The sequence below is a fragment of the Ischnura elegans genome, chromosome 6 (genome assembly GCF_921293095.1).
Source record: "Ischnura elegans chromosome 6, ioIscEleg1.1, whole genome shotgun sequence".
NCBI lineage: Eukaryota > Metazoa > Arthropoda > Insecta > Odonata > Coenagrionidae > Ischnura > Ischnura elegans.
Genome location: NC_060251.1, coordinates 121,977,811 through 121,990,374, shown reverse-complemented (window position 1 = coordinate 121,990,374; position 12,564 = coordinate 121,977,811). Strand labels below are relative to the sequence as shown.

General features: G+C 39.5%; 1 protein-coding gene across 1 annotated transcript; it reads left to right on the top strand.

The window, feature by feature from the left end:
• The first annotated feature begins 252 nt into the window (after positions 1-252).
• LOC124160083 (caspase-1-like) lies at positions 253-10,671 on the top strand. The gene is made up of 5 exons (XM_046535802.1): positions 253-459; positions 540-790; positions 1,254-1,429; positions 9,295-9,415; positions 9,850-10,671. Exons 1-5 carry the CDS (start codon positions 368-370, stop codon positions 10,092-10,094), a joined length of 885 nt encoding a protein of 294 aa, XP_046391758.1. The 5' UTR covers positions 253-367; the 3' UTR covers positions 10,095-10,671.
• Positions 10,672-12,564: the final 1,893 nt, after the last annotated feature.

The window sequence follows — 12,564 nt, the reverse complement described above, 5'->3', positions numbered from 1 at the left end:
ATGAAACTCAAAACTTTTTGTGCTTACAGCGAAGGATTGCTGAATGTGTTTAGTGATTAAAGAAACAATCTCATGTAATTCAGCTCAAATTATTTCAAAAAAATCTTACATTCATGACAAATTCCTCATTTACTTAGTGAAAATTAATATTTCATGAATTCTTATTCGCATCGACTGTTTACTTTGTTGATTTTTCAAGCGCTAGCGCTGCCTCTAGCCATACGTGAATTTCAAGTCTAAGTGTAAGGGTTATATATTTGGGCGGCTTTTATTTGTACTTGTCATCCGTGGTCATCCGTTCTTGCTAAACGACGAGTTGAGTTTTGCGGAGTGCGTTACGGACATTATTTATTTCATAGCCGCTTGAATGGAGGGTGACAGTAAAGTTTCACCCACGAAATATGCCAAAAAAGAGGTCGCCAACTCGCAAGATGAGGCAGATGCTTGGGGAAGAACTCCGTACGTCTTCTGTGAAAGGTGATCTGGAAATGTACCAATTGTGCAAGAAACTATTCTACTCCTGTTTATTTCCGTTTTAGGAAGCCAGAACCCGTGCCTGTGGCAGAGATGCCTGTCCATAAGTTTTCGGAGTTCTACAATATGAAACATAAAAGCAGAGGCCAAGCGATTATTTTTAACCATGAACATTTCGACGACAGCACCTTAAAATCACGGTCGGGAACCAGCTTAGATTGTGTCAACTTAGCCGAGCGTCTGCGAAAGTTGGGATTTCGGGTTAGAATGTATCACGATCTGAAGTTTACTGAGCTTAAGGAAAAGGTGAACCAAGGTAATACAGCTGAATGATAATGAACCTTTTCCCGCTGCATTCGGGATGACACATAGAAAATTTCGTAACGCATTGATTAGTTTGCATGTTTGTCCGAGGTGTTACAGGTTTCTTAAACAATCTATCTTCCCAGTCATCCGACTTAGTTATTGAATGGTGTGCTTGTGTTTCTTATGCTCAACCTTGCACGTTACTGAAGGTGAAGCTTGTGCACAAAACTTCCTACTGAAGCCACCACTTATCAGAGTCCTAATTCCAGTTTCGCGAAGAAATCCCTGATCATTTTTCTAACTAGGGAAAGTAGGCTCTCGTTTAGCCTTCATCCATAAATTGCCTCAGCTTTGCGGGATAACTTCAGTCAGTTATCTCGCCTTACGTGCATAATATTTTGTATCCACGGGATTATGATCTTAATGATTTTAATGTTGAAAATTTTCTTGACATAGTTCTTGTTTGCCCACAGCGGCGGCTGACGACCATTCTGAATGCGACTGCTTTTTCATGGCTGTGCTATCTCATGGAGAACGAGACATTCTTTACACCAAGGATGTTGGATACAAGCCCGATGTATTGTGGACTCCATTCACTGCTGATAAATGTGCAACTCTCGCTGGGAAACCAAAGTTATTTTTCATTCAGGTAAGTAGATCATATTTTACTTGTCAAGTAGTTGTGTGTCTTTTTGATAGTTGGTATGTATGTTAGAGCAATTGCTCTGTCTATCGAGGGGGGAGGAGTGGACAATCACGCACCCAATCTCTCTTTCAAGATTCATTCTGCTGTTCAATGCTCCTGTCAAAAGATAACACTTTAGCATTGGCGAAGAATAGCAGTAACTTAAGGGACTAGCAATATCTAGAATAATAATAATAATAATATAATTTTATTTCTGTTGGTTACATTATGCAACATAGAAATCGTCAGGTATACATACATACATAAATATATACAAGGCATGAAATAGAGGGTCACATTTTACAACAATCACAGTCATTATCAAAATATTCTGCTAAGGTGTAGTATGCTTTCTTAATTAGAAGCTCCTTTAGACATTTTTTAAAATTGGATATGGATGTAATGGATTTTATGTTCGGTGGTAAACTATTGTAGATGACTGAAGCTGAGTGAATTGAAAAAAGATGGCCGCCGAGGTCAGTAGCTATCAATGTTGCTCCTGCAACAATGCAATTCTAAACCATGAATTATTTCAGAGAATGCATGGATGGGTTAGCAAGTCTGGGACTCACAAGTGACTCTGTGGTTATCATGGGCTAAAACACTCTTCTTTCTTTGCTTGTATTCAACTTGAGCTCAAGGAGGTTGGTCGCTTGAATGCCTCTGATTTTCGGTGAATAATCCGGAGACAGATCAGGAAAGTAAAGACTCTTGAATAATTCGAATGCTGATGATGAAAATTCCGTCGGTGCAATGGATCTGACAGGTGCAGCGTGGATGTTTTTTGATTTCTCCGTCCTGTCACTGGGCAGCATAGACCCTTGACGCTCATGGTAGCCGTTTGTTTTGACACACTTTGCAGTTCTTCCACTCTTGCTGACTCATCAGTGGCAGGTTATTTAGCACAATTAGCTAAATGTCTTGGTAAAAGAAAGAATTTTAATTATAAATTTTATATAATTATATTGAATGAATGAATTGTATTAAATTATAACTTAATTTAATACAATTCATTTGGAAAAATACATTACATGTAGTAATATTTAATAGCATTTTAAACCACACTTAGCTGAAATGGTTTGGGGCCATATGACATTGTGTGCAGAGGTCTATCTATGCATAGCATGTCAAATGCCATTGAAGTGTTTGACTAGACAACTAATGGTAATTGAAATTTTAAAGTTGTTCCACTGAGCCATGCTAAGACGTAATAATGTTTTTAATGCGTGTGTGCCTATCATGCACATTGCACCTGATGGAAGTTTAATGAGTAATTAACATATTATTGTAGATAAACTCTCACAATATTTTTCACAGCCCCTCATCACGCTTACAAATTGAGTTTGGGCAATTTCCAAATGGCTGGGCATTTCCATCACCTGTTTGAACTGTAATGCTCTGATAGAAATTTAAGCAACTACAGTAAAACTTTGATTTTACGCAGTTGGAGGGACCGAAATATGGGCACTGTGTAAAATCAAAGTGTGTAAAATCAAGAGTTGGTATTGAGGAGGAGTATAGTTTTCAGGATAACACTAGCTCATTATTGCTCGGAAAATGAAGCCTAATAATCTTATTTACTCAAAAGCAACACCACAGATGACGTGTTACCCTAAGAGAAATATCTTTGCATTCCTGAACAGTGTTTCCCATGGTTGAAATGCCAACATTTCTGGCACTAAGATTACTTCTGTTACCCAGGAGAAATTTCGGAATGGTGATACTAAATGGTCACAGAGAAGCTAATTTTCGAAAATATTCTCATTAAAAGCAGTTTTCAGGATATCCGTTTAACCACCAGCAGACAAACAAAGATTGGAGATTGAAGAAATGAGATACCTGAGAATAGTCATCCAAATTAACCCCATTAACAGGGAGCAAAATTTTGCTAATACATCACAAAGGCTTTACACCCTGTGGGCCTGGGTTCAAGTCCTGGCAGTAGCAAAGACTTATCAGAGATGGCCTTATCCCTACTTGAGTCTAATGTGGAGGGCACTTCCAGTGCACCACTATGTCCATCAGATGGGAAGTTAAGTCCTGGTCCCTTTTGAGCTTATCATTACAACCTGGCTAATGCCAACATAGGGTTCCTATCCCCCCAGCCCTTACTTCACGGCGCTAATGACCCCAGTAGTTGGTTACCTCCAAATAGCATACCATAGATAATACGGAGCACACAGGACCCGGGATATTCGGAAATTCAGATTTTTCCGGTGCTAAGATCACTTTTTTTGAAGTGAGCTATTTAAATGACCGCGCAACTGCCGTCATGCCGCCCGTGATGAATAAAAAATGACTAATAGTCCTGAAAATTTTTCCTTCTCTGTAATTAATACGCATTAAAAAAGCATTTCCCCATGAAATTTTAGCATTAGTAGATTGACTCTTCCGGGAATAGCTTCTCTGTCGGCATTCTTCCGCAAATTCAGCGCCGGGACCTTCGACTCACAAGCCGTGTGACTCAGCTTCACGTAATATTTTGCTTCCCCATATCTGATAACAACACTGGACACTTTTTGTATTTCGATTGAATGGTACTAAGCCATTCCTGAGTTTAAAGGGACTGCCTTATCACTCACGTCTTGAATTTGACTTCAATGATTACATGACGATTGACGACGCGAGTTATTCTCCGAGGGCATTAACTCCCGTTCCGTTAAAACGCTTGCCACCTAGTGGAGTTAAGCTAATAGCTATTCAAGTTCCAACCATGTTAAACTTAAACCGTCTGACAATGAGATACAAGTTGAGTCGGATCTGATAAGCGTGCAGCGCAAGCAATTTTCCCTCGCCTCCATTTGTCCCGCAGATGTGGGGTTAGCCCGGGAATGAGACAATGCATGCTGCTTTTACCATCGTGTTGAATCACCATCGACTTACGTCAATACTAGAAGTACGACTATCTTTTTTAGATCACCTTGGAAGCCAAAATTCTGGCACGGGAGTATTTTTAACGACTCATTTCGCCGTTATATTTCGCTGGGGCGACGGAAAACATAGCGTTGGCAAAATTCTAGAAAGCCTTGCGTTGGGGATACATATTCCGTAGCTCATAATTCTGGATATAAACAGCGTCGATCAATAAGTCGAATAATAAACGAAAGGTGATAATGTTAATATCTCCAGCGATCATGTCTTAATCAAAAGTAGTTACGCATACACGGCGATTGCCGTGTGTTTTAGGTTTTGATATCCTTCTACGGCGAATTTGAACTAAGAGCGACATTCGCGTTCGTAATGGAGCCTGAAATATTACTGAGAGGGCTCACGGGGAAGCAATAATTAGATTCGCGATGTATTTAGTTTCACGTTCAACAGCGCGATGTCATTTCAACCGTTCCTGTATTCATTTTTGCAACTCATTGAGACGAAATAATAACCTAACTGCATATTGCTCTAGTCGGATTTTCAAAACAAGCCGAAAGACAACTGCGTAAAATCAAGATTAGCGACCTCTTAGGGGCTGGGGTTATGCTGCGCAAAATCGAAAAACTGCGTAAAATCAAGAAAAGATGTAAAATCGAAGTTTCACCATTGCAATTCCCTATGCTTTCCGGCCGGACTTGAGTGCCGCTGCGTAAAAACGAGACTTGATGTAAAATCGAAGTGCGTAAAATCGAAGTTTTACTGTATTAATATACACATGAATTCCTCGGAGCAAAAAAAGTTGTCTCGGCATGACATTTGATTATGTATACAGCGGAACTTGGTTAGTACGTTTCTGAAGGGACCACGAAAAATGAACGTACTAACCAGGAAAACGTACTTACGAGGAAAGTAAATTATAGCAGTCGGGGTTATTGCAATCAGTGAAAAAGTCGTCATAATTACAATTACTATCAGTAGTTCTCATAAGATCGCCTTCCTGAACTCTTTTCACATTTAAAATCAAGAAAATGAGCGCTACCATGAAAAACAATACCATGTGAATAAAAATCGCAATTTTTCATGGACATCCCGGAGAGGATTTCATGATTACGGCGTCTATCTCCCGTGATTTATCCTATATCTATTTACAGAACGAGGACGAGTGAAGCTCAGACAAGTCATTTTTCTTTCTCACAGCGTACTCGGAGAATATAACAACAACCCGGACTAAGTCAACTGGTTTTTTAAACATCATAAAAATTGGGCAAAATTATATTGACTTTCAAATTACGGCAACAGCCGTAGACATTCGCTTCTGGAATGATACCATTTAGATTGTAAAATCGATCGATATATCAACTGATGACACGCAAGATTATTAGATTACGACGTAATTACAAGAAAATTTTATATTAAACAGTTGAAATTTACTTTCAAAATTTGTCTAATGTCGTCTGCTTTCGTTCCGAGATCAAGTATTTTTAAGCTAAGCTTCGCGTGGGGATCCAGAGGATCGTCTGCTTCCGCAACAGTAGTCAAAAAAATACGCACGACGTCGAGTTTATGGAGCAGTACTGTTTTAGATAATGTGGGAATTGTCTAATACCGTTAAGACTCATTTCTTCTTCATGATAACTCGTTCAATAGCAACAATTGCCCACTCATGAACTTTGTGCGCAGCAGTGGGCACTCCCAAGTGCTCCCAAGCTCCAAAGGCAACAGAAGGTGAGGAGCTCGGGGTGAGGAAAATTGGGGCTTCTTATTGGCTGTAGTTTTTCATAGTCAGACATTCCCAAAAAATGGCCGCATTTTATTTTTCATCACGTCACAAGAATTTAGAAATGCATTTGGATAAATTACGGTAGAAGAAAGAGATGTGGAATGAATGGAAGAATGTTAATGGCTAATAATAATAAATTAAATCATGAATTCAGACGTTTGCGACCCTTAAGAAGACACTAGAGAACGAATTGCGGGTTGCGTCACGGCAAGCAATTGAGCGTACTAACCAGGAAAGCGCAATTTTTTCAAATGTACTAACCAAATTCTTTTACCTGTATTTTGTTCGGATGGTACCGGGACCGAGGGAAATCGCCGTACTAAGGAGGAAAACGTACTAAGGAGGAACGTACTAACCAAGTTCCACTGTATTATAAAAAAATATTCCTTGAGCAGCATTGTATTACACTTGAAAATACCATGAAATATGGAAGCTGTGACTGGAAAAGAGGAAAAAGTTGTAGCTTGAAACGTGAGTGTATTTGAAAAGTGGCTTCATGTACAGTGGCGTCCTCAATTCAATGAATGGTAGTGCAGGAAAGGAAGCATTAATCAGTAGTTCCTGGGCTAATGCCCCTGTTCTTGTGTTCCCTTGCTTCCTCCGCACATCTAGAATAACAAATTTCGAATTCAGTTGAAAATTGCGCAAAGGGTAATCTCTGTAGTCCCCAGCTCAACTTTGTGGAAGTTCATTATAACAAATGAACCAGTACCCGATGATGATGCCGCTGCATCGAAACTAGTTGTACCGCGAGAATAAATTGGTGGATAAGTACCGTATTTGCACGAATCTAAGACGAGGTTTTTTGCCCTCGCAACTCCTGCGGAAAAGAGGGTTCGTCTTAGAATCGGATGCAAAATTTTTGACGTCAAGCGGGTTGCATAATTTACGCCGGAAAAATTATGGACACCTGAGGTTGCCACCTGATTGCAATACAACGAAAAATCAACATCAAAAATAGATTAACAGTAATTTAGCCTATTTAATTTTGCGTTCAAGTAAAAAGAAATTCATTTTTGGGCAGCAGGCAAAGATTCGGCGCGTGCCGATCAGTCGCCGGGTGCACTTCTGCCGAGTCCGCGAGATTGCCTGCTTTACCCTGGGTTCGGCTCCATTCAAGTTTAAGCTTGATCAACTAACAAAATGTTCGTGTGATCGGTTACAATTTACCTAAATTGTAACGTTAAAGCCTCAATGCCGTAGTGGGATAAACTGCTACAAAGTCGTCGCATTTTTCTCAGAGCAACGGTAAGATGGCAACATGATTTGCCTCTGATTAGAGAAATCGATTTAGTTGTGATTCCGTGCCTTTCAGAGTATTACGATGGCAGAGAAAAGAAATTATTACACTGCCGCTTTCAAAAGAAAAGGTATTAAGTGGAACTCCGATCTATCGTACCCGTATTGATCATTTTCCTGCATTCATCGTTCGCCGTTTCTGGTCACAAATAAGGTTCCATATAGACAATGTAATTTTTTCCCGCATCTCAAAAGTATCGTTTTTACGCATTGATCGTGTAAAGATCGTGGTCCCGACGTATAATATTCCCACATCAATCTTTTGACGAAAATGAGACGAAATAAATACAATGTGTCATTTATGGCTAATAACTACAGGCACATAGATTAAATATTCCCCACGAAATGAAATTACCATTGAGAGAAGCTAAAAGCCTTGGGGTTGTAGCATAAGCGCATTTCCCAAGATCCGCTATCCACCTCCATACATCTCTTGCCTCCCCCCTCTGACGCTTTCCTCTTTTCCAAAATCAAACAAAAGGTCCCAGCTAGCGCAGGGATCGTATTACGAAGACCTTAGCTTCGAAAAAAATATCAAGTTACACGAGAACAATAGAAACGCGTTTCACGCCCGCCTTTTCTCACCCACTGACCTTTTTCAGCCTACTTGGTTAAAGTTCCCGGTTTCTGGAGGTCAACCGCTGCATCCAATAACGTATTAGCTCAAAAGGTGTTTAACAATGAATTTCGGCAATTGGTATTATACTTTTATTAGGCTGGAATATTTGCAATGTGCTAGTAATTCAAAAAAGAACGAGACCAAACACAACGTATTTCTAACATTATTTAAGCATTTTTAAGCAAGGAACTATTTGAAAAAATACGATGGTGATTTTTGGCGAAACTCGATATCCTCGTTGCTGAGCTTCTCGGCAGTTAATGCGGCATTTTTTCCGAAAACAGGATATCAAGTTATTATCAGTTATCAATTTACGAGTTATACCATAAGTCTCACTTGTCAGAGTTACTGAGGAAGGGATATCTTCTCAGGATATTTTGTTCCTCCCTACTAACAATCCGAATTCATCCGCCCATCTGACGCTACGCTAATTAGAGAAGAATAGGTAAGTTGCCCTATCTTTGGGACAAAAATTTCATGGCGCAGTCATATGGTCATGCTTCACCCCCTGCAGTATGCTCTGTGTACGCCGAACGCGATAGCATAGCTCGTACGAGTGGTTACATACTTTCCAGGGTGGCTTGCCTTCATACCACGGAGTGTTTTCCGTGTGGGTTTAATAAAGTCAGGTTTCATTTTCACTAGTTTAATTTTATTCGTCTTCGGACCATGGCCCCTCCGAAGAAACTATTAGTCGAATCAACAATAAGACCTAAGTGTCTCGATTAAGTACCACTATTCCTTTCATTACGCGCCAAAAATCATGCGTTTCCTGGGACATAGGCAACATAGCCAAACATTCGCGCATTGATTATTTTCCCCTAGAAAACTTTTTTCCCATAGTGGAGTTCCAAAAAAGGGGGGGTCGTCTTAGAATCGTGTTCGTCTTAGATTCGTGCAAATACGGTACATTGTTTTCATTTCATTTGTTGCACAAAGGGTGTTTAACTGCAGCTTGTAAAGCAGCCTTTTTGTCCATTGAGTGAGAATGCCGACATATATCCCTTTAGCTTCACCTCTGCATTTGGTTCTCTGCATGCATAAAATAAATCTTGATTCTCAACATTTGTTTTCAACAGTATTCATCAAATGCCCAATTCTAACTTGAGTCCAGCCAACGTGGCATCAAGAGGTCTTATTGTAAGTGCCCTGTTAGATGTTCCCTTTGTTATGGGAGTACACATGTAGTAAGGGCTTATATGATAGGCTTCCCTCAGGTGTGCTGGAAGCTTAAATGGGTTGCATCTTCTCTTGTTGAAGGCTTGCCAGGGTGACCGGTTTGACTCAGGGGTCATTCTGCGGAGGACGGAGGTGGACGGCTCTTCACAATACTCGATTCCCAGCCATGCTGATTTCCTCATTGCCTACTCCACTATACCTGGTAATTGTGTTACATTTCATCATTTGCTATTTTTGTGGGGATAAATGTATGCATTGTTATGCATGTCTTGGAAACTATAGGAGAACCCTGATTCAAGGGACAAGTGGTTTGAACACTTCTGAGATGAGGAACTTCTTATGACGGAAAGCGGGTAACATGTTATGGGATTATCTGTCTCATTAAATCTTTGAAATTAATTGCAAACTCATTTAATTAAAAACTTGTTTCTTGAGCTAATATTGCGGAGAAAAGAAGGAATCCAGGGTGGTGGTTTGTTTGGTAAACTTTCTCTTCAAATGTACTGAAAATGACTCCACTGCTTTCAACCATTTAATGGTGCTTTCAGGTACCAGAAGCATTGTCGATTAAAGCCCAAAATTTAGAAGGATATCTAGTGGCTTAACATTTTTTGACAACCTCTTTCTCTGTGCCAGGATTCTTCTCGTGGAGGAACGCCACCAAAGGATCATGGTTTATCCAGGCCCTCTGCGAAGAACTCCGTGAGAGGGGAGCCAAGTTGGACATACTGACGCTTCTGACCTTTGTCAACCAGAGAGTGGCATTGAATTTTGAGTCAAACGTCCCAGCAGACGAGGCGATGAACAGAAAGAAGCAAATCCCATGCATTACATCTATGCTCACACGCAGGCTGATCTTCACGGAGACAGAAGCTGTATAAATGAGAATTTTTGGGGGAGATGGTACCATTGCCTCGCCCAGGCTTACCATTTAATTGATCTGAGTGAACTTTTTTGTGCATTTATCAAATATTGTGCAAAGTATCTCTCGCCTGTGATGTGATGATAAACAAGGCAGCTGTGAAAAATGTGTGACTGATTGCTCTATGTATCTTTTTACATATTCCAGTGATATGGATAGTTTCTTATTGTGAAACATGTGGATAAACATTTCAATCATTTTTCATTATTATTTGTGTGCTTTTTTAATATTCATTTCTAAGTGGCTGCATAAAGCATTTTCTTCGAATCTTGTGCTATGATTATTTTGTCACTATTAAAGTGATAAACCCTAGCAAAAATGCAATAAGTTGTCTCTTTTTATTTGCTATTGTGATCTATGGAAGAGGATTATCAGAATTTGGTTTGCCTGCACAAGGCAATTGTTCTTATGAATCAACTGTTAATGGTTTACTTCTGAAAATCTCCTCTTGCCATCATATAATCATGCATAGGCATGTTTTTCTCTCTTTCCATGTAATTATTGGTCCTGAAATACATTTACATATTTGTAATCAATCATTTTGTTAAATCATTTGCCCTCTGTTATGTATGCGACAGATTTTGGGCTCTTTATTCCCTTACAGCTGTTTTTTCTTCTGCACCATTTCCATTCTTCAAATTTAGTGATAAGTTGTGAATAAGGGGTATTTTCTTCACATAGTTTGGTGGGAAGGGATATATTGTATGGAAAACGATGGTTATTTGCCTTGTTATTGTATATTATCAATTCTACTGGATCTAAAATTCCCAAGTGAATATCATTTTCTTGTATTTTCTTAATGCCAGCTTACTTTTTGAAGTATCAGAGTTGAAATGTCCAAGTGTCAACCAAAGGATATCCAGCAGGCAAATTTGTGAGTAGTGATGTGCGTGGTTTGAAAACTTATTTCAACAAAGTGTGAAATTTAGTCTCAAAATATGTATCTTTATACATGGATATCTTGACTGCCCATTCAGTATGCAGCCAGTGATGAATCACCATATGATTGTCTCTCAAGCAAATTTTGGATTGGATCTTCTGTACAACGTGTTGAAGACCCACCTAAGGCTCTCCGTTTTGAGCTTAGGTTGTCCCTACAACTCAATGGTCCCAGCAGAAATATCTGTGCAAAATACTCAAGGTTCCAATCTTGTATAGAAGCCTAACACCATAAGTAATAGAATGATGAGGCTTAGCTTTGTCGAATTGTCTGGAGTCAATGGACTTGTGCTAAGACATCCCTATTGCCAAATAGGCACCTTATTTATCTCAAACTCTTAAGAGATCAATTCATATTTGACTAAATTGGAAGTTGGATTCTCACGAATTCAAAGTAACATTAAAGAATTTTTCACTTCCTTTTTCTATGTGTGCAAACGCATTGCTTATTGAATACTCATCCCATCCTCATTGAGAAGAACCCCAAACAACAGATGGATGCCACCCCATAACTCCCTCGCACAAGTCCATCAATTGAAGCACACCATCAACGGTCACAACATCAACCCAGGGAAAAGTGTCACGTTGAAGATACAATTTCGTTTAACAGTGGGGCAGTTTGAACTTTAAAAAATACAAAATAGGGTGGTTTTTTATTATTTTTTAATTCCTACATCGAAAGATTATTACTCCTGGAGTAGGTAATTCACGCTTCTAGATTTTTAAATGATGATATATATTTTTCGCGATTAAATGAAAAGAGAACATTTTCAAGCACGCGAAAACGTGATGGCTAAGTATGAATGCTGGGAAAACCCCGTGTGACGTCATTCTGGTTCCCCTGTTGCCGTGTGATGTGATCTTGGGGCGAGGCTCTGAGGGCTGATACGATGCAGGCTGCTAGCAGGTAGCAGAGTACCCTGCTATCAGGTAGCGCTTGGCTCAAATAAGGATTATTAATACCCTATCAAATGAAGAAAACTCTGACCTTAGGCAGTTTTAATAGGTGATTATTAAGATATGATTCCCTGAGCTCTGTGCCTCATGCATGCATTGGTAATCTCAGACAATGTAAAACTCCTATCTACTGGTATAGAAACTAGGTCCCTGTGACGTCACGTGGAGTGGCATCGCATGGGTGCTAATCTGGACTTTTTCAAATGCAGTTAAAATTGACCACTGCCATTCGTCTAAACTGGGATTTCTAAAACCAAATAATTTGCATATGTATTCTGAATACACTGATGGTGAGTAACAAATCGCAATCTATGCCTTTTGTTTTCTCTATTGTGAATTGAAAGCAAACAAGATTTCACATGAATCCAACCCCCCCTCCAAGAGTACTTGGGCAGGACAATGTTATACAAGAAGGAAAAGAATTGACTATGTATTTACCTAAGCGAGCTCCTGATTTGGGTCCTTCACTAACACCTGACATTGCAATTCATCAACAGAATACGGTGGATGAAAGAAAAATTATGACGAAGAAA